This window comes from Vombatus ursinus, unplaced genomic scaffold (genome assembly GCF_900497805.2).
Source record: "Vombatus ursinus unplaced genomic scaffold, bare-nosed wombat genome assembly UNPS02014806.1, whole genome shotgun sequence".
Classification (NCBI taxonomy): domain Eukaryota; kingdom Metazoa; phylum Chordata; class Mammalia; order Diprotodontia; family Vombatidae; genus Vombatus; species Vombatus ursinus.
The window spans coordinates 374,729-398,543 of record NW_020954584.1 but is presented as its reverse complement, the minus strand read 5'-3'; the positions used below and the strand labels follow the sequence as shown (position 1 = coordinate 398,543).

The 23,815-nt window shown below is 34.0% G+C and overlaps 1 protein-coding gene across 1 annotated transcript; it reads left to right on the top strand.

Moving 5' to 3' along the window:
* Window positions 1–15,109: 15,109 nt before the first annotated feature.
* LOC114051816 (olfactory receptor 4C46-like) lies at window positions 15,110–23,246 on the top strand. Its single transcript, XM_027874219.1, has 2 exons — window positions 15,110–16,010; window positions 23,239–23,246. Exons 1-2 carry the CDS (start codon window positions 15,110–15,112, stop codon window positions 23,244–23,246), a joined length of 909 nt encoding a protein of 302 aa, XP_027730020.1.
* The last annotated feature ends 569 nt before the right edge of the window (window positions 23,247–23,815 follow it).

Here is a 23,815-nt window from a genome sequence, read left to right as displayed (position 1 = left end):
AAATCTGTTATATGAAATTACAGCTGTACCGCAATCTGTAGGATGTCAAATATAAATTGAAGCAAACAAGCAAATGAAAATACCCTCATAACTTCTTGTCTGGGAAAGTTTTTATTAGAATCCATTGGAAAAATATAACTAGGTAATTTTTGTCACTATTCATCATAATAACAATGATTATAAAGGTTAGCAGAGGTTAAGTAATTCATAGAGAGGCAGAGGTGATGTAAGCCTTGTTCTTCTACACTACAGCTTCAAAACTCTATGCATGCTATCTTTCTTTTTTTTAAAGTTAACAAACAAAATTTATGATATAATTATTGATAGTGTTATTTAATATCCTTACTTGAAACAATTGGAACTTGATATTTGATTTTAAAATTTCAAGTCACATCTTTTTGGTATGTTTAATATACATATACATAAATGCATGTATATATGTATATAAATTTCCCAGTTAAAAACAAAATATTCCTATGTTTCCAGAGTTTCATCACATTATGAGCCTTGAAATGGAGTTTTAGGAAGATAAAATTAAATATTACATGTGAAGCTAGTTGATTTATATTAAAAAACAGAGCAATAATAACTTTAAGTTAACAGAGAAATTGATTATATTTTTTTCCTCTTCTCTAGAATATTCATGGCCACACCACAATCACATCATATGGCATATCACTTCCCATCCTTAAACACATTTGGCCAATATTATTCACAGCATGATCTTTGAATTTTTGTTAGAAGAGCTAATTGCTCTTAAAAGTGTCACATAATTGAAGTGAATTATTTTCCTTATGAACCATGACGACCTTTTAAAAATTCTATTTTAGTTCCAAATTATCTCCCTCCATGCATACCCTCCCCAACCCATTGAAAAGACAAGAGATGCAATGTGTTTTATACATATGAAGTTATGCAAAACATTTCTACAAGACGTGTTACAGAAAAAAGAAGAAAAGAAAAGAAAGAGAAAATTATGCTTCAGTCTTTAGAATCCATCTGTCTATCTGGACATGAATAGCAATTTTCATCAAACCATCACAGTTTAAAAGAAATAGTTCTAACAAAAGAAGTAGTTCTAACAAAAACAACCAAAATGGAGTTTCTAATGTTAATGACAAAAATTTACCTTTTTTCTTTATTTGTTCGGGATCTGTTTTCTCAACCTCAAAAACAAACTTTCAAGAATTTAATAACCTTTTACCATTTCTTTTTTTAATTAATTAATTAACTTTGACTTGTCAACAATCACATCCATATGCTTTTGAGTTTAAATTTTTTCTCCCCATTCCTCCTCACCACCCGCCCCAAGACACTGGGCAATATGATATAGACTATATTTATGCATTCCTATTAAAATATTTTCACATTAGTGATGTTGTAAGAATTAGAAGCAATAGGAGGAACCACCAGAAAGAGGAAACAAAACTCAACAGAAGAAAAAAAAATAGCAAATACTATGCTTCAATCTGCATTCAAACTCCGTAGATCTTTCTTTGTATGTGGATAGCATTTTCCATCATGAGGTCTTTGAAGATGTCTTACATCCTTGTATTTCTGGGAAGGGTTAAGTGTATCAATATTAGTCATCGCACAATGTGGCTGTTATTGTGTACAATGTTCTCCTGGCTCTGCTCACTTCACTCAGCATCAGTCCGTACAAGTCTTTCCAGATTTTTCTGAAGTCATCCTGTTCATTAATTCTTATAGCACAATAGTATTCCATCATATTCATTTACCACATCTTAAAGCCATTCCCCAATTGACAGGTAACCTCTCAATTTCCAATTCTTTGCCACCACAAAAAGACCTGCTATAAATATTTTTGTACATGTGGATCCTTTTCCCATTTGTACAATCTCTTTGGAATATAGTCCTAGAAGATCTATTGCTAGGTTAAAGGGTATGCACATGCACATTTTGATAGCCCTTTGGGCATAGTTCCAAATTGCTCTCCAAAATGGTTGGATCATTTCACAACTCCATCAACAATGCATTACTGTTTCAATTTTCAAACATCTCCTGCAACATTTATCATTTTCTTGTTTGGTCATCTTGACTGATCTGATAGGTGAGATGTGTTGGCTCAGAGTTGTTCTGATTTGCATTTCTCTAATTAATAGTGATTTAGAGCATTTTTTCATATGAATATAGATGGCTTTAATTTCTTCATCTGAGAACTGTCTGTTCATATCCTTTGACCATTTATCAATTGGGACATGACTTATGTTCTTATAAATTTGACTTAATTCTCCATATATTTTAGAAATGAGGCCCTTATCACAGAGGCTAGCTGTAAAAACTTTTTTCCCAGTTTTCTACTTTCCTTCTAAGCTTGGTTGCATTGGCTTTCTTTGTGCAAAAACTTTTCAATTTAATGGAATCAAAGTTATTTATTTTGCTTTTTGTAATGTTCTGTCTCCTGTTTGGTCATGAATTCTTCTGTTCTCCATAGATCTGACAGGTACACTATTCCTTGTTCTCTCAGATTGCTTATAGTATCAGCCTTTATATCTAAATCATGTGCCCATTTTGATTTTATTTTGGTATATGGTGTGAGATTTTGGTCTATGCCTAGTTTTTGCCATACTCTTTTCCAGTTTTCCCAGCAGTTTTTGTCAAGTAGTGAGTTCTTATCTCAGAAGCTGGGGTCTTTGGGTTTATTAAATAATAGATTACCATAGTCATTGACTATTGTGTCTTGCATACTTAACCTATTCCACTAATCCACCACTCTATTTCTTAGCCAGTACCAAGCAGTTTTGATGACTGTTTCTTTTTAATACAATTTAAGATCTGGAATGACTAGGCCACCTTCCTCTGAATTTCTTTTCATTAGTTCCCTTGATATTCTAGACCTTTCATTCTTCCAAATGAACATTTTTATTATTTTTTGTAACTCTATAAAATAATTTTTGGTGGTTTTATTAGTATGGCACTGAATAATTAAATTAGTTTAGATAGAATTGTCATTTTTATTATAATTGCTTGGCCTACCCATGAGCAATTGATGTTTTTCCAGTTATTTAGAACTTACTTTATTTGTGTGAAAAGTGTTTTGTGATTGTGTTCATATAGTTCCTGGGTCTGTTTCAGTAGGTACTTTCCTAAATATTTAGAATATCTACAGTAAGTTTAAATGGAATTTCTCTTTCTATCTCTTGCTTTTGGGCTTTGTTGGTAATATATAGAAATGCTAATGATTCATGTGGGCTTATTTTGTGGCCTGCAACTTTGCTAAAGCTGTTTTTCTTTCAAGCAGTTTTTTACTTGACTCTCTAGGATTCTCTAAGTATATCATCATATCATCTGCAAAGAGTGATAGCTTTGTTTCTTCTTTGCCTATTCTAATACCTTCAGTTTCTTTTTCTTCTCTTATTGCTAAAGCTAACATTTCCAGTATGATATTGAATAACAGTGGTGATAATGGACATCTTTGTTTCATCCCCAATCTTATTGCAAATGCTTCGAGCTTGTCCCCATTACATATGATGATTGCTGGAGGTTTTAGATAGATGCTATATATTATTTTAAGGACAACTCCATTTATTCCTGTGTTCTTTAGTGTTTTTAATAGGAATGGGTGCTGTATTTTGTCAAAAGCTTTTTTACTGCATCTATTGAGATGATCATGTGGTTTCTGTTAGTTTTAGGGTTGATATGATCAATTATGCTGATAGTTTTCCTAATATTAAACCATTCCTGCATTCCTGGAATAAATCCTACCTGGTCATAGTGTATTATTCTTGTGATAAATTACTGTAATTCATTTGCTAACATTTTATTTAAAATTTTTTCATCTATATTCATTAGAGAAATTGGTCTATAATTTTCTTTCTCTGTTTTGACACTTCCTGTTTTAGCTATCAGCACCATATTTGTATCATAAAAAGAATTTGGTAAGACTCCTTCTTCAACTATTTTCCCAGATTGTATATATAGTATTGGAATTAATTGTTCTTTAAATGTTTGATAGAATTCACATGTAAATCCATCCGGCCCTGGAGATTTTTTCCTAGGGAGTTCATCAATTTCTTGTTCAATTTCTTTTTCTGAGATGGGGTTATATAAGTATTTTACTTCCTCTTTTGTTAATCTGGGCAATTTTTATTTTTTTGTAAATATGTATCCATTCCGCTATAATTGTCAAACTTATTGGCCTTCAGTTGGGTAAAATTCTTAATTATTGTTTTAATTTCCTCTTCCTTGGTGGTATATTCACCCTTTTCCTTCTTGATACTAGTAATTTGGTTTTCTTCTTTCTTTTTTTAATTAAATTGACTAAAGGTTTATCAATTTTTTCATTTTTCTTCATAAAACCAGCTCATAGTTTTATTTATTAGTTCAATAGTTTCCTTAAGTTCCATTTTATTTAATTTTTCTTTGGTTTTCAATATTTCTAATTAGGTGTTTAATTGAGGCTTTGTAATTTGTCCTTTTTCTACTTTTTTTTTTAGTTGTAAGCCCAATTCATTGATCTCTTCTTTTTCTATTTTATTCATGTAAGCTTTTAGAGATATAAAACTTCCTCTAAGAACTGCTTTCATTGCATCCCATAAGTTTGGTATGTTGTCTCATTATTGCCATTCTTTTGAATGAAGCTATTGATTGTTTCTATGATTTGTTGTTTGACCCAATCATTTTTTAGGATTAGATTATATAGTTTCCAATTATTTTCAGTCCATCTTTCTTTTTTTTTTCTTTCTTTCTTTTTTCTTTTTTTTTTTTTTTTGGCTAGGCAATGGGGCTAAGTGACTGGCCCAGGGTCACACAGCTATTAATTGTTATATGTCTGAGGCCAGATTTGAACTCAGGTCCCCCTGACTACAAGGCCTGAGCTCTACCCACTGTGCCACCTAGCTGCCCCTAGTCCATCTTTCCATGGCCCTTTGTTATATATAATTATTATTTCATCATGATCTGAAAAGGATGTATTAAATATGTCTGCCTTTCTGCATTGGATTGTGAGGTTTTTATGCCCCAGTACATGGACATTTTTTGTGTATGTGCCGTGTACCACCAAGAAGAAAGTACATTCCTTTCTATCCCCATTCAGTTTTCTCCAGCAGTCCATCATACCCAACTTTATAACTTTCTATTCACCTCCTTAACTTCTTTCTTGTTTATTTTGTGGTTAGATATATCTAGTTCAGAGAGGGGGAGATTGAGGTCCTCCACTAGTATAGTTTTGCTGTCTATTTCTTCCTGCAACACCCTGAACTTCTCTTCTAAGAATCTGGATGCTATACCATTTGGTGCATATATGTTTAGTAATGATATTACTTCATTGTCTATGGTGCAGTTTCCTTCCTTATCTCTTTTGATAAGAACTATTTTTAGTTTTGCTTTATCTGAGGTCAGGATTGCTACCCCTTCTTTTTCTGCTTCAACTGAAGCATTATATATTCTGCTCCTGCCTTTTACCTTTACCCTGTGTATCACTCTTTTCCAAATGTGTTTCCTGCAAAAACATATTGTAAGATTATGGTTTTTAATCCATTCTGCTATCCATTTCCATTTTAAGGGAGAGTTCATCTCATTCATATTCATGGTTACAATTACTATCTTTGTCTTTCTCTCCATCCTTCCCCACCCATTTATGCTTTTCTTTCTCCTTTTCCCTCCTTCATTAGTGTTTTGCTTTTGTTTTTTTTTTGTTTTGTTTTTGTTTTGTTTTGTTTTTTGCTTTACGGTGAGGAGATTGGGGTTAAATGACTTGTCCGGGGTCACACAGCCAGTAAGTGTTAAGTGTTTGAAGCTGAATTTGAACTCAGGTCCTCCTGACTCCAGGGCCAGAGCTCTATTCACTGCACCACCTAGCTGCCCTTAGTGTTTTGCTTTTGACCACCACCTCCCTTCTATTAGCCCCTTCCCTTTTCTTCCCTTTTACTCTTAATGCTTCTTCCTTCCTTTCTTTTCCCCCTCCCTTTTCTTTCCCCTTTTCCCTCCTACTGCCTATAGTGCAACTTAGATTGCTATACCTAACTGATTATGTTGTTCCCTTCTTGAGCCAAATCTGATGACAGTAAGGTTCAAACAATGTTCATCTCCCTCCCTTCTTTAGCTCTGCTCTAACAGGTTTTTGTGTCTTTTCCTGTAATGTAATTTACCAAATTTACAATCTTTCAATAAATTCAATTTCAATTTACAATCTCAATTTATAAATTGAGGTCTCAACCTTTTTAATGGAAGCATATAGCTTTTATTCATGAAATAGTTAAGAACAAACTTTTAATAGATATTTACAGTACAAAAACTCATAATGTCTCACCAACATAGAAGAAGCAATTTCCATAGTATAGAACTCTGGAAAAGAGAATCAAACCTTTGTGGAGATAGGACAACTTAAATAAACTTCCCTGTTGTCCTCACTGCTTTTAGAATTGAGCTGAAGATAATTCATTGAGATTATTATTGAGAAGGATTTACATTCACAAATATTGTTATCTGGTTCAAAAAAAACAATCTGTCATAATATTACAGCTGTACTATAATCCATAGGGCATCAAATATAAATAGAAAGAAGACAACAAACCAAAAAATCCTTATTACATCTTGTTCTTGGCTGTTTTTTTTTTCAGAAGACACATTTAAAAAAAAAGTAAATGAGATTATTTTTGTCACTCTTTATAATAATAATAATAAATTTAAAGGCTGAGGGGTTAAATAATTCATATAGGGGCAAAGGTGATTCAAGGCTAATTATTCTACCTGACAGCTACAAAATTCTACTATTCTTATTGAAATGCTACTATTCTTATTGAAAAATATAAGATAATAAACCACAATTTACAATATAGTAATTGATATTATAAAATAATAGTACTTTTTGAAACAATTGGAACATGTCATTTGATTTACAAAGATAAGATCACACATCTTTATGCACAAAGATAAGATCACACATCTTTAGGCTTTACATAGATAATAAAAAAATTCCCTGTTTAAAGCAAATATCCTGATATTACCAAATTTTATATCACATGCTAAGTTTTGAGGTAAAATTTTAGGATGATAAAGTTAAATATTACATGTGAAGCTGGTTGATTTACATGGAAAACTTGGAACAATAATAACTTCAAGTAAACAAGAAATTGATTAGTTTTTTTCTCTTCTGTAGAATATCCATTGCCACATCACAAACATATCATGTGACATATTGATTTCCTTCATTAAACATATTTGACCAATATTATTCTCTGAATGATCTTTTCATCTTTGTTAGAAGAGTCAATTACTCTTTAAAAGTGTCACCTAATTAAAGTGAATTGATGCTTTTTGATGAACTGACAGTCTTTTTAAAATTTTATTTTAATTTCCACATTATCTCCCTCCACTCATGCCCTCATCCAGCCATTGAAAAGGCAAGAAATATACTGTATATTATACATAGGAAGTCACATAAAACATATTTCTACATTAAGCACACTGCAGAAAAAACAATGAAAGAAAAGAAAGGGAAAAATATGTTTCAACCTGTAGTCTGAGACAAACATTTGTCTGTTTGCATGTGGATAGCCTTTTTCATCAAGCTATCATGCTCTTGAAGAAATAGTTCCAACAAAAACAAAAATGTGGCTTCTATTGCTAATGACAGAATGCTTATTTTTTTCTCCACATACACAGAATCTGATTTCTTAGCCTCAAATAAGATCTAGGAATTTCATAATCATCTCTCCTTTCCCTTGGGAAACATCATTGCTTGGCCAGGACATCCATTACCTTACAGCTGGATATTACTTTTCTATTCCAAAGTTTCCTCATGACATTTTTCATCTCTGTGTTTCTCAGGGTGTAGATCAAAAGGTTCAGCATAGGAGTGATGGTTGTATAAAAACACTTATAAATTTATCAATGGGGAAGGTACAGACAGGCCTAACATGGATGAAAATAGAGGGACAAAGAAGAAGACAACCACTGTGATGTGGGAAATGCAAGTAGAAAGGGCTTTTTGTCGACTTTCCAGACTTTGCCTTTTCAAAGAGTGTAGAATGACCCCATAAGAGATAAGTAATAGCAAAAAGGAAATTATTCACATTACTCCTCCATTGGCAACCAACAAGATGTTGATGATTATTCTAAAGGTAATGGCAAAAATCATCACAGAAACAACCTGAGTCTCTGCTTTGGGGATGTTCATGTAGACTGAGTTGAATTGGAAAATAAATATCATTGCAGTGGGGCTCTGAACTTGTAAGTATTAACTAAAGTTTTAACAAAATAAACGAACTAAAAAAATAAACTAAGTAAGACAAAAACAACAAAACCTGGTTGTTCCTAATATGCCCTGTTCTATCCAATATCCAATCCAGTCATTTTATTCATTCATGTTCTACTCTCTGTGATGCTATTTGGGGTTTTCTTGGCACAGACATTAGAGTTATTTGTCATTTCCTTCTCCAACTCATTTTAGAGATGGCAAACTGAGAAAAAACAGGATTAAGTAACTTGGGGTCACACAGCTTGGAATTTGAAATTTTGAAGCTGGATTTGAACAAAGGAACATGAATCTTCTTGACTCCAGGCTTGGCACTCTATCCACTGCACCACCCAGCTGCTTTGAATTTTCCATAGCTTTATGGACAAACATGATAAGAGTCTTTCATTTGCATCTATAATTAGAAACAAAACAGTCATAATGATTGAATGTCTAGTCATTATCTCCTGCCTGCTAATGTATTTGACCACAACTTCCATGCTGACAAATGTCGGAGCAGTTGACAAAGTAAATGGAAAGTCACCTGAGGATCCACAGGATTCCATTTTTCCCAAGCCCATGTGAAGGATGAACCGGGGACATGTCAGTGGTATGACATTCCCTGATTCTTCCCTTTACACTGGACACAGTATCCCTGGTGAGCCAGATCTTAAAAGCACAATGGAAATATTTCATTATTTCTCTTCTATGGCAAATGATTGATGCTTCCAATATATAGAGAATATTGAAATGGATATGTCTGCATTTTTTCACAAACACTTTCCCAAAATAATGTATCTTTTAGGACAAAGCCTTTCTGGCACCATTGATAATTAATTCCTCTGAGAGCTCAGCTCTGGGCATGAAAATAGGTCCCTAAACTTTATAATATGCAATTTAGTTCCATTTCTTATGAAAAGGTAAAAGGAGAGAAGGTATAAACATAGATGGTCTTTTAAAGTCATTTCTACCTGTTGTCATAAAGGCATGTATAGAATCAATGAGACCTTCTTAACATCTCAATGTTTTTTGATTTGTTTTGCTTTGTATTTATTATTGTTAGAGAACATAGTTCTGAATAAGGTTGAGTTTTCCTAGATGCAAGGTGAGGGAGATCCAGGATGAGAGAATGCTGGGAATACTTCCATAAAAAAACCTGACTCTATGTTTGAATCATTGCCACCATCTTCCTATCCAATGAAAATACCATCATGAAAGTGAGAATTTTCTTGAATACATGAGAAAGCATGCTTATCCATACATCATACCAGGGTAAGTTTCACTACCCAACCGTACAAATTCTATTTGAGTTGATACTTAGTCTGATTCATATATATTATAATGATCCCTTATAATGATTTACTTCTTGATTTTTAAATCGATTGAATCTACAATATCAGACGTGATTTTTAAGATAAGCTGGAAACAAAGCTTGAAGTATTTTTAAGTGCCTGAATTGCTGTGAGGCAGACAATTTAAATTTGGATCCAGTTTCTGTCACCTCTCTGAAACTCAGTTTGCTCCTCTGCAAAATGCAAAGAATAACATTTGCAATGGCTACCATCTAGGGCTGGGCAGTAAGAAAGTTCTTGGAAAAGTGTAAACTGTGATATAAAGTGATTTGTTTACATTTAACAGGCAGAGGAACTGAAGAACAATGATGGTATAAATAATCAAAAGAAACAGATGAATGCAGAGATTTCAAGAAATGTCCTCTAACTGTTATGTTAGACTACATTCCCTTTAAAATTTTTTTGGTTTTTTTTTTTGGTTAGCAAATTGGGCTTAAGTAACTTTCCCAGAATCATGCAGTTACTGACTGTTATGTGTCTGAGGCTGGATTTGAACTCAGGTCCTCCTGACTTCAGGGCAAGTGCTCTACCCACTGTACCACCTAGCTGCCCCTAAAGAGAAATTTTAAAATTGGAATAATTCCACATTTTAAAGTCTTAAAACATATATCCATATATGGTAAAATGTCATAATAAAATAGAAAACATTAGATACTGGAGAGTAAAGTTACTGTTTTAACTCTTCCTAGTTCTTCCCTCTCCTAGAAACTGTAGGGTACTCTTCAGGCATCATTTTAAATGTAAACACATAGTTGATGCCTTTTCTGCACTTAACATTATATCTGTCTGTTTGCAGTCATAGACTATGCCATTAGGATCATAACTAAAGATTCTCTTGGAAAATAATGAGATGCTTTAAAAAATAAAGAGAAACTCAGAGAAGCAAGCCAGGATTTGGAATCAGAAAGGAGAGAAGCATGTAAATTAAAAATCACACCAGATAGAATAGGTTAAAGCTTTCTCATTTGCGTAGTACTTGACATATATTTTTAACTTGAAACTTTATTTCTATTTCATATATCTGATTTAGATGATATCAGAATAAAAATAACAAAACAAAGAAAAAACCCTCTAGTGATTCTTTCAATGATAGGCAAGAATCCTTGAGTGTGTGAGGATAAGGACAATGAAAAGGGGTGAAGAACCATAATTGATAAGCTTCCCTAATGATTATATATCATATTAGTTATGATGATAGATTAGAAGCCATTGTAATCATCCAGATAAAACATGTTAAAGTTTGATGACAATATGAATAGAGAGAAGGGGACAAAATTTAGAGATATTGTGTAGATAGAATTGACATGATTTGGCAACTAATTGGATGTAGGAGATGTGGGAAGGGGGGGTTCAGGCACAATTCTGAGATCACCCACCTTGGTAACTAGAAGCAGGATGATTATCTTAAAAAATGTGGATTTTAGAGAAAGAACAGGATAAAAATATGGGGAGATAATTTCCTTTTAGTGTATAGTGGTTTCTATACCTCCATATAGGTAGGATGAGGTGTCAAGAAGGTGACTGAAGGATAGTAGTACAAGAGAAATGACTAGTTTGAACACATATATTAAGGCATTATCTGTGTACACATTGCACGTGCATCTATGAAAGGAGATTTTATCAACAAAGATGATAATGTAAAGGGAGAAGGGAAGTTCCAAGTCCAAGGCATGAATGGTATCCATTCTAAACAGAAAGAATGTGATTGATGATTCAGCAAAGGTTAAAAAGAAAAACTAGAGAGCTATGATGACAGTGAGGAAATGACTCTAGCATAGAAGACAAAATGGTGAAAGAATATTTAGAAGAAAAGAATGGTCAGAAGCTGATGAAAGTTACATGTTTTAAAAGTTCAGAATAGTGAAGGAGAGTGAAGATGGGGATTGAGAAGTGGCTAACTGATTCACAAGTGAACCATTCACTTTGATCCTTCCTGAATGATTGATTTCAGTCAAGTGGTAGAGTCTAATCGTATGGCAAAGTGTTGAGAAAAGAAGTGGAGAAACTAGGGATGGCATCAATTATGTGCATGATTTTTTTTCCCTGAAAGTTGAGAGGGCTACAAGTGAAAGTTTTTGTTGAATTTTTATTTAAAAAATCAGCAGACCCAATTATATTTTAGATAACAAAGAGAGGGGACAGGAGTTTCAAGGAAGAGAAAAGAGATAAGGATAGGAGGGAATAAGTATTGATTAAGTACCTATTATGTAGCAGATGTTTTGATAAGTAATATAGAAATATTAATTCAATGGGATGGAGAGCTTTGGTGAAGTTATTGTATGTGGCAAGGATAAATATAACTTCTTCATAAAAGCCTGTATTAGAGGGATAAAATGATGAGAGAAGATATTGAGGAATTTTGAATTTTGTCATAGGAGATATAATAATATAATTCAGGATATATAAAATATTTTTTTCAGTGAACTTCAAGGGTAATAAATCTCCTGGAGGTGGAATGTGTAAGGAGAACATGGGATTCTTAAGAAAAGAATAACAGATTTTGAACATTAGTTTTATGGAGGATGAATGAGACAGTGACTGAAAATTAATAAAGATTGTCATGAAAATATAAGAATCCTTTTGAGAATAAATGACATGAAATTCTAATGGATCTGATCATCACAGTAATATTATATCCACCAAGATTTAGCAATCTGGAAGTTATAAGTGAGGAAGACAGATTAAAAAAAAACCTAGCAGTATGTGAATGGCAACAGGAAAAAGGGATACAAGAATGTAAGATGACATATAACTCACTTGGTTAAGAACAGGATCAAAACTTTTAAGAAAGGCAAATTTTGGACAGAACAGATGTGATGAATTGGGAAGACAGAAGAAATTGGAATGACTGTATTTTTTGGTAAGTGAACCCAACAGGGTAGAATAAGTGAGGCTAAAATGACAGTTTGGATGACTTCAGATAAGCTGAGAGGCAAATGTAAATCTCAATGTCATTGAAGTGCCCTAGTTAGGTGATGGTGAAGTCTAAATTATGACCCACCTTTTGAGTTTTTGAAGTGGAACAATTCTACACATTATAAGTGTTCCTGAGCACATAGGACTCTTCATGGCACAAAGCAAGTGATTAATAAACTCTTATTGACTGACCTGAGGAGGCCAATGAACTGAGAGACCAAGGCATTCAAGAGAACATAGATATATTGAAGCCTTCAATTGTAAAGGATAGCTTTGAGCCAGAGAGAAGACTGAGGACCAGAAAATGACCTCCTTGAGAAATGGAGGAAGGTGATCTAAGAGATAGTGGTTATGTCAAGAAAGAGCTTTGCAGGGATAGATAAAGATATAGATACATTTGCCATGGATGATAAAGGTATAGGCAAAACAAAGCAATACACAACTAAAATTATTTCAGAATTAGAGGAACTTCAGTGTCCAATCTATACTCTTTCTCCCATATAGTCTTCACTATAGTATTCTCAATAAAGATGCATCCAGATATTGTTTGAAGACTCCAGCATGAGAATATGAGAACCTATTTATTCCCGAAATGAGTCATTTGACTTATCAGCTGCTCTAATTGTGAAGGTTCATCCTCTACTCCCATGACATCAGAGCTAAATATATTAGGTCCAGTAGTATGAACATTGTATTTGGAGTCAGAGGAAATTGATGGACTGAGTTCAAATCCTACCTCAACTACTTTATGCCTCTTTGACCAAAGGAAGTCATATAAAGTCTCTGTCCTTTGTGCTATGTAAAATGATTGGAATGAAATAAGTAGCAACCAAGATCCCTTTTAGCAATAAAACTTACAACACTTGCTCCAGTTTTGCGATCTGGAGGCAAATGGGACAAATGCAATCCCTGCTACACATGGCAGCTCTCATATGCTCTCCAAATCTTTTCATTTAACATTTCAACATACTATGTTCTTTCAATGGATTGTCATAAAGCATTCACTGAATCCTTTCAATCATCCCAGTTTCTTCTCTTATGGAAAATCTACCATTTATCAATGTCCTTCCTACAATATGTCATGTGGAATTGAACATAACACTCTCAATGAACATTGTTCCTTGAAGAGACAAGAGGGATGACAACCTCCTTATTCCTGGAAGATATAATTCCAATTTGGCACCCTAAAATAACATTTGCTTGTAGTAGAACACTGGTTACTCATAAGGAGCTTAAAGAATACCAGTTCAGAAAAAAATATGCTATTTAACCAAACCCTTCATCAATTTGTTACTATGAAGATGATATTTTTAAAGCCAAGTAAACTTTAAACTTATTCATCTGTTATTGTGACTTATTTAATTTGGCATAATGTTTTAGCCTGTTAAGAATTTGTTGAAATCCACCTGTAATTGTGGTATGATTTATCCTCCTAATTTTGTGTCATTTGCAAATAGATTATGAATGTCAAAAATATCTTTATCCAATAGAATGATAAAAATGTTGAATAATCCAGAACCAGAAAGAAATGCCTATGGTTCTTTCTCTTTTTATTTTTAGGCAATCTGAGTTAAGTGACTTGCCCAGGGTCACACAGCTAGTAAGTGTTAAGTGTTTGGTCTGAGTCTGGATCTGAATTCAGGTCCTCCTGACTTCAGGGCCAGTGCTCTATCCACTGCACCACCTAGCTGCCCCTCCTATGGTTCTTAATGGACACTTAATTCTAAGATAATATTAAATCAGTGTCTACTATTTCTTTTCCAACATTCAATGAATTGCTAATCTATCTAAATATTATTAGGTAGGTCCATGACTATTTTCTTTACCAAAAAACAGAAGAGATTTGATGGAATGTTCTGTTAAAATGGATCTTTGAGGTTTAAAAAGTCTTGGTGTTCAAGTACTAACTGAGGTACCTAATTTAATCACATCTTAAGAACATTTACAACTAGAAGAGAGCATACAGGGAAGGGATCAATCCACCTTAACACTATTCAAAAGAATAAGCTGAGGCAAAGAGAAATTAAGTGACATGGCCAGGGTCATACAACTAGGCAGTGTAGTGAATAGAATAATAGACTTGAAATCTGAAATATATGAAATTAAATCCTGTCCCAGAAACTTATTAGGTGTATTATTCTGGGGAAATAACTTAACCTCTCCTAATCTCAATTTCCTTATCTCTAAAATGAATAGAATAGTAGTATCTGTCCCAAAGGGTTGTGAAAATGAAATGAGATAGCATATGTAAATCACTTCACAAATTAATTACAAGTGTGAAACACTTGTTTCAAGTACTCTGTGAATACCAGCTACTATAATTATTAGTAGTATGCATATGAGGGGGATTTGAACCATGCCTTCTTAACTTCAGAGCCTGTGCCCAAAGCACTACACCATAATGCCTCTTCTCTATGCCACTTTAAGTGCAGCGGCATACAGATGCAGAGGGTATAAATTGCCTACTGCAAGTTCATCCAGTGACAGGGGCATTTGTGATATAAATCTATCCTTCAGGCCATTCTCTTTCCACAAGACCTTTCTAGAGAATAGTCCAATGAATATAAGGCTCCCTTACTGAAAACTTTTAATTTTCTTACAGACAGAACAACTCTTGCCTGAATTCAACATCTATATGGAATAAATGGATAATGGAAATAATGTGACTGAATTTATCCTATTGGGGCTGACCGAGAATCCAAAGATGCAGAAAATTGTTTTTGTTGTGTTTTTTATCATCTATGCTATTACAGTGGTAGGTAACACACTCATTGTCATCACTATTATCCTCAACCCTAGCCTGGATTCCCCCATGTACTTTTTTCTTGCTTACCTATCCTTTATAGATGCCTGTTATTCCTCTGTTAATGCACCTAAACTCATTATAGACTCACTCTATGAAAAGAAAACCACTTTCTTCAATGGTTGTATGATGCAAGTCTTTGGAGAACACTTTTTTGGAGGTGCTGAGATTTTCTTGCTCACAGTAATGGCCTATGACCGGTATGTAGCAATTTGCAAGCCCCTGCACTACATGACCATCATGAACCGGTGGTTGCGTGCTGTCCTGATGGCTGTGGTCTGGATAGGAGCCTTACTCCACACAACAATACAGATGCTCTTTATAATCAAGATACCATTTTGTGGTCCCAATGTCATAGATCACTTTATGTGTGACTTAAATCCTTTGCTGAACCTTGCTTGCACTGACACTCACATCCTTGGTTTATTTGTTGCGGCCAACAGTGGTTTCATCAGCATCTTCATTTTCTTCCTGTTGATGGTCTCCTATGCTGTCATCCTGAGTTCTCTGAAAACTCTCAGTGTGGAAGGAAGACGCAAAGCCCTCTCCACCTGCAGTTCTCACATCACTGTAGTTGTTTTATTCTTTGTTCCATGCATGTTTATCTACATGCGACCCGCAACGACTTTCTCCATTGATAAAGCTGTTGCAGTCTTCTACACAATGATTACCCCCATGTTAAACCCTTTAATCTACACACTGAGAAATGCCCAAATGAAAACTGCCATTAGAAAACTATTTAGTCAAAAGGAGACTTTGGTTATCCAGTAAATGGCCCCTAATAAAATCACCAGGCTCTAAATCAGGTATGAGGGGGATGAAGGAAAAATATCAAAAGAAAGATATTATTGATCAATGAAGGGAAAATTCAAGCATATATTAAAACAAATGTCCCCTAGTATTTACTGAGTCGATATTGAGATCTTTTTTTTTTCCTTTTTGATTTCTTCTAATGTTTAAAAAGAGCTTCTTATTTGGGGGAGTTTACATACTTAGCATTTTCAAATCAGTTTTAATATAGTCAATTGGCAAATAATAGACCGGAAATGGAAGACCTTTAGCTCCCATGAAAAGACTGCAATAGATCACTTGATTTCTGAATATATACATATCTGTAGGATACAAATAAAATAAGCATTAGATGTTTTTTGTTTGTCTTCAGAAATTGAAATGTTACTGTAGGGATAGATTTCATAAAAAGTATCATTTAAATTTCTCAAATATTTTGTATGTGCCTACTCTCTGTCTGGCATTGTCCACATTGTCCACAAGAATGTATCATTCAATAAATGCTTGTTCCCTGACTCAGTGCTTGATGTGGGGGAAACATAGACAGCAATAAAATCATTGTTGTTCTCATTTTTTGCAGGAAAACATGAAGTTTTTTCAGAAGTAAATACAAAAGAGATATAAAACAAAAACTAAGTATTTTTACAGAACCCTGTACATGGGGGGCATACGGGAAATTAGTGCTCATCTCATGTAAAAGATAGCACTTTTTCTAAGTCTTTAAGTTTGCCCAAAATCCTACTAAATGGAGAAAAGAAGAGGTTTTCAACCAGGCACAGGGAATAGACATTTCAAAGGAGATAGAATGCTGTATGTTCAGGATAGCAAGAAGACCCATTTAGGAATGCAGAATGGGAGAAGGAGAGCAATGTTGAAAATCAAAGGGCCACAACCACATTTGTGGGTCACATCTCTAATGATGTTTTCCCACAATGTAAATGTTATTCTTTGCATCTGGTTCAATTGGATTACAAATCCATCCAATTCTGTAATCATCTAACCTCCATTTGTTCATCTTATCCATTCCTTTTACAATAATAAAACAAAATTCTTCATCTAATTTATTGATAATATCTAGGTAAACCATATAATCATCATCATCCTGATCTATCAAGTAATACTGTAGATCTATATATCTATCTAAATCTATATGCTAATCCATATCTTTTTGATTTATATACATTTATATAAGATTAAGACTTATTTCTCATGATTTTTTATATAAAGACTGGCTTTTTGTTACTACTATTTATTTTTCTAGTCATCCATCAATTTTTCAGTTTTCAAAAGGCGGTCTCAAGACCCCTGGAGATTATTGCTGAGACATTTTTTGGAGTGTTTTGAAGGTGAATATTATATTGTAATAACACTAAGTCATTTCAATTTCCTTAACAGCAAATTTCAATAGCTTTACATCACATAAATGAAAGAGTGTCTGTCAACAAGTAGCAATATACTTGTCATTATAGTTATATCACCCTGCCTAGCTGCATTCATTTCATTCTTCTTTCCTTGGTGCTGTATAACTTTTTTTCTCTCCTCCAGTCTCCTAGCATAAGTGAGAATTTATCACTGATTTATCATATCATTCTTTAGATTTTTTAAAATTTTCTTTTGTGTGTAAGTGCTTTGGTGTCATATTTCTTTAATTATACCAAATTCTCACTGATAAAATCAAAATAAATGGTTCTACAAGTCTCTATATTCATGCCTTTGAGGAAGAAAAATGTTTCTTTAATATCCACCTCCAAGGAGACAAGTGATGAACTCTGAGTGCAAATTGACCTATAATTTTCTCAGTTTCTTTTTTTGGACAATATGGATAATACAGAAATATTTTTGTATACTTACACATGAATAATTTTTATCAAATTTCCTACATTTGCAGCTGGTAGAAGAGGCTGTATGAAAGAGGAAGAGTATTTGGAAATCAAATTTTAAAAGGAAAAGAATTTTAACCTAAAATTGTTAAAAAGACTTAACCTTTTCAAAATGTCCTGGTTTTGCATTTTTTTTAGCTTCTGTCCACTTTCCAAGACTGTTTTAATATATAAGAAATAATGGGTCTCAACTTTCAAATACGATGTGGTCTATTTAGGCCTCATCCTCCTGATCCTCCATACAGTTTTTTTTTTGTTTGTTTTTTGTTTTGGTTAGGCAATGGGATTAAGTGACTTGTCCAGGTTCACAGAGCTAGTAAGTGTTATGTATCTGGGCTGGATTTGAACTCAGGACCTCCTCAATCCAGGACCAGTGCTCTATCCACTAAGCCACCTAGCTGGCCCCCTCTATGAAGTTTGGATACTGTTGCCCACATCCACAATTTTTCTTCCTTCCTTTCATTCTGCGACTTTATTCAAGCCTCCTTAACTTAACTGATTATTCCTTATCAGTCTCCTTTACTGAAATTTATGGTCTTAGAAATTTGACTGCCTAGTACCTTTACTGCCATTCACAGTCTTTCCTTTCATTGGGCTATATGTTCCTATCCAATTGAATTATTAACAATTTCCAGAACATTCTTGTTTTCACAAACTCATTTTCCCTTTGATTCCAGCACCCCTGAGTTATATGTTGTGCAATCTCACTACTTCAAAACATGTCTTTTATTTACTATATTCATTCCATTTTGTTTTCTGTTATGTTAAACTCAGAGCAATAAAAATCAAAGAAAAATAAATACGTTTTAAGAGAAACTAGAGCAAAAAAGTTTCCCTTTCAGCTTGGCACCAATTGTGTTGATTCTTTTCACCATATCAATGAATTTTTTTTAATTCTTATATATATATGTCTTTTTATTTGTATAATTATCATTAAATAGCTATTAATATTATAATTTGCAAGCATATCATTCTGACTAGAGATCAAACTCTAATTCCCTATGTTCCAAGTGCCTTAAAATAACTCAATTTATAATAATAATAACAGCTAGTAATTATAAAGTTCTTTAAGTTTTGCAAAGCAATGTGTATGTGTTGATGGTTTGATTTTCATAAGAATTCTGTGAGATAACTGATTTTGTTATTATTATTTGTGTTTATTTATATAAATATATTTTTATATTATTATTATTTATATTAAACTGAAATACTGAGGTTAGGGGACCACTAACACAGTGGTAGTAGGGTGGGACCCTGGTCACAGTTCCAGGGGGAAAACAGTGCTTATGGTCACTCACAGACCAGAGCAGAGACCTTACAATAGACATTAAGGTAAACCAAGTTGCAAAATTCTGAACACAATTTATTAGATTAACAGCAACCAGTAAATTTGGTCAATAGCCTCTCTGGATGACCAAAGACCTTCAGTGAGGACTGACAGCATCTTTTATAACAATTAGTAGATCAAAATCTCAAGCAACCTAGATGTCATCTTTCAATTGTCTGTTGATGACAGTAAGAATTAAGAACACATCATTTCGACCTCTCCTTCTAAACCCGCATAATCATGGACAAGCTGTAAATTGAGTCACTAGACAAAGGTTCTGAAGTGATAGGATTCGTCTTCAGGCAATGGGAATTGCCACAATGGTTTAAATGGATAATTAAGTCTCTCTGCATAGTGGGTAATGAGTGGAGTTGCAAAGATGGACAAACATGTGACCTTTAGACTAGTTTCTTCAGAATTTGAGTGGCGGGTGAAATTTACAAGGATAAGGAAGCTGGAAAGGGAATATCAAATCTCGCTTGATTGTTTTAGCAAAACAATTAAAATTAACTTTCAATTTTACATACATGCATATATATATGTATATATACATGTGTGTATGTATGCATATATGTATGTATGTGTATAGGTATGTTGTTATTGTTCAGTCATTCAGTCATGTTTAATATTTCTTGACCCAATGGACCATAGTCTTCATGGAGTTTTCTTGGCAATGAGACTGAAGTGGTTTGTTGATTTTCTGCTCCAGTGAAATAAGACAGACTTGCCCATGGTCAAAATGATAGGGAATGTCTGGGGCTGGATTTGAATACTGGTCTACCTGATTCCAGTCTCTAGCACTTTATCCACTGAGTCACCCAGCAGATTTTATATGTATGTGTGTATGTGTGTGAATACATGTACATGTGCATGTGCATGTGCATATGTGTGTGTGTGTGTGTGTGTGTGTGTGTGTGTGTGTGTGTGTGAGAGAGAGAGAGAGCGCTTTTGGCTTGTGTTCATCACAGTGAGCTATTATCTATGTATATATTCTAAGGCATATGCATATATACACAGATTTCTTCTCTACATATATTATATTTACAAAAGTATATATGTAAGTATATGTTAAATATATACATATTTATATGTACACATACACACATGTGCACAGTGCAGACATGCACATGTGTGTTTATGTATAGGCATGTGTATATATATGCATTTACAGACATAAATTTATACATGTACATATGAGGTGTTCAAGAAAGACTAGCACCTCTGATATGAAAGCTTGCCAAGCTCTTTTCAGGGCTGCTAATATACCTTTGGTGTCCAGCTGTCACACAACTCTCACTTTTAGCTCCAAGAAGTTATTTTACATGCAGAGGTTACAACGTGGTAGACCATCTCAACTGAGGGACTAAACTGGGTTGAAGGGAACTGACAGGCCTCAAATCTGTCGGTAAGTTAGGGGGTTATATATCCAAAGAATGTCAAGAATGTTCCCAGTGGAATCAGTGGATGAGAACAATTTGTTCCCACAACAATGCAGGCGGCTGAAACAAGACTGTGCAGTGCTTAGAGCTTGGTCAGACATTGAAGACACCAAGGTGATCCCCTGCATCCTGGCCCATCACCAGTCATCCTCAATGTTGTCTTGCCACTGGGCTTCAACGACTCAGGAAGGGAGAGCAAGGTTGATGGCTTTGTGCAACTCTACCTCACTTAAATCCATTTCACATGCAACTCAAGACACTACTCCATGATGTCGTTTGTCTTTTTTGAAAATTAAGGATTAACAACATGCGTATACACATATGTATGTATGTATATCTCTATCTGTGTATGTATCTATGTAGATGACACAGAAGTCAATATATATAGATACAGATATAGCTGATAGAGATAGAGATGGAGATAGAGATGTATTTGCTCTCCTACCTCTGACTCATTGTTGTATTGTCTGTAATACAGACAAAGCCTGATAAAACCTTGCCAATTCAAGGCCAAGAATTTCAACATTGCTTTGTTATTTAAAGTTTTCCTTCATTTACTATGTAAAAATTTAACATAAGGACTAAATACAGAGTCTCAAATGACAGTGTGGGAATTCTGGGTGGCCAGGAATCCTTTTCTTGTGCCACATCTTAGAGCAGGTTTCCTACCCCTGTCTTAGAGTCTCTGTTTGAATATTCCCAAATTATGTGATCATTTCTACTTGGATGCCCAGAGAAACAGAACAAGAGCTTATGTGTATAGGTTTATATTAAATCATGTCTGTATGTCACGTACAAAAATAAAACATATGATAGAATAGTGGAACTAGAAGGGACTGAATTAAAAAAGCCATATTTTTCCCAGCAGCAAAATTATTTAAGAGGAAATTAAAACTCATGAAGTTGAATTTACTTTATAAAACCACATAATTAATGATTATCATGTGTAGAATTTGAACCCAAATCATCTGACTTCAAAGTCAGCATTCTTTCCACTATAGTATCCTTGATTTCAAACATTTCAACTAGCCCCATAGACATTTAAGTATTTGTTCAGTCATTTCAGTTGTGTCCAACTCTCTGTGACCCCATTTTGGAGTTTTCTTGGCAAAAATACTGGAGTGCACTCATTTGCCATTTCTTTAACCAGCTCATTTTATAGAAGAAGAAATAAGGAAAACAGGGTTAAGTGACTTGCCCATGGTCACACACCTAGTAAGTGTCTGAGGCTGGATTTGAAACCATGAGGATAAATCTTCTTGATACTAGGCCCAGTGCTCTATTCATTAAGCCACCTAACTGGCCCTATATAGCAGAGCAGATGAACCAAATCCAAAAGACTCTGGCCAGGAATTGAAACAGACCAAGATTTCCTCCTCTAAGGCTACATTTATTAGCCAAACTACACCTTCCTCTTTACCTCACCTTTATAAATTTTTTTTTCTCTCTACAATATGTTAACGATTTTACTTTAAGAGACAACTTGGGTCAAGTGAAGATATGGAAGGAAGATTTTTTGTTTTCTTTTGTGGAGATGATGATGATGATGATGATGAAGATTATAATGATGGTGATGATTTTGGTGAATTTTTGTTGTTAAAAACTCATTCAAGAAGGTATTGGTGTCTTAAAGATAAAGTGTGACAGAAAGTTATTCATCATGGGAAAAGAAATATGAAAGGGGCAGGTCAAAAGGCTAAGATTTAGAGTTGAACCTGGTTGAAAGGACAGATATCAGAGAGGAGATAAGGCAAATAACTATATCAGCAATCTATTATAGAATTGCTAACATTTGCAGTTGTGGACTAAAGGACCTAGGAAATGACTTTGGAGTAAAGAAAGGAGAAGATGCAAGCCTCCATAGAAAACAGTAGCCTGATCCCTTTTCCTCTTTCCCCAAAAGGTTTATCTCCTTGATATGCAACAAAGAATCTTCCAGGCCCATTCTGTATATTCTTTTTTCTAGGAAATGTTTGCCATATCGACTAGACATGCACTCTCCATCAGGCTTAGAGTTTCTGCTGGACAGTGCTCTGGTATTTTCAACATCTCTTCCTTGAGGTACTCTGCTTATCTATGGATGTCACTAGGCATTGCTCTTTTTGACACAAGATTGTATAGTTTCTCTTTCCTCTGGCAAAAGGGTTACCGAGCTATTTCAGGTAACATCTTTTAGGTGTGTGGACAAGAAAATTCTTCCTGATAAGGAAAATCTGAAAGTGCTTTATTCAGTCAGATTATGAACCACAAGACCCAGGTAAAGTGATTGCAAAACCAAAAAGAACAAGAAAGAAAAAAATTGTGAGGAGGAGGAAAGAAAAAAAAGAAAATGAGAAAGGAGAGAAGGAAAAAAAGAGTAAGAGAAGGGAAATTATTCAGAAAACATTATAAAATGAATATTAAATTAATATTTCCCCAAAACACATTCATTATAGAAAACTATTATATACAGATATTTTCTACAACAATCCTGTATTCTGAGTTTATAATATATGGACATATATGTATTTGTGTATACACATACTCCATAGATAGATAGATAGATAGAGATTGAAAGATTGAAAATATCTTTTTCTCTGCAATTATAGCTGTATACTTATATTTATTAACTATAGCTATACCTATATCTATCTCTTTATTTGTCTGTCTCTTTTCATCTGCTTCTCCATCTATTTTCTATGTATCTACCTATATCACACATGTAATTCATCCTCCTATAGGAAGTGGTAGTTAGTCTGAGATTTGAATAGAGTTATGAATTCTAAGAGATCAAGCTTAAGGGGCTATTAGTCCAGGCACTGGAAGTTTCCTGTTATAGCATAGAGATGAGAGATGTCATGACACGTAAAGAGAATCAGTTAGCCAGGTTGGCTGGAATGTGGAGCATTTACTATATTTGGCCTTAAAAATTCAACTGGATAGGATGGATGCATAATAAATGAATAAGAAATCATTTAATAAGCACTTATATATCAGAAAGCAAAATGGACTCTAAATATAAATATAAAGAGTAACATAACCCTTTTCTTAAAAGAGCTTATGTTCTAATAGAGTAAGCAAGCATAATGGGGAGAGTTTTGGACAGGCAGAAATGTTTCAGGCTGGGATGTCA

Coding starts and splice junctions, on each gene's coding strand:
- LOC114051816 (XM_027874219.1), top strand. CDS start 15,110: ATGGATAATGGAAATAATGTGACTGAATTTATCCTATTGGGGCTGACC.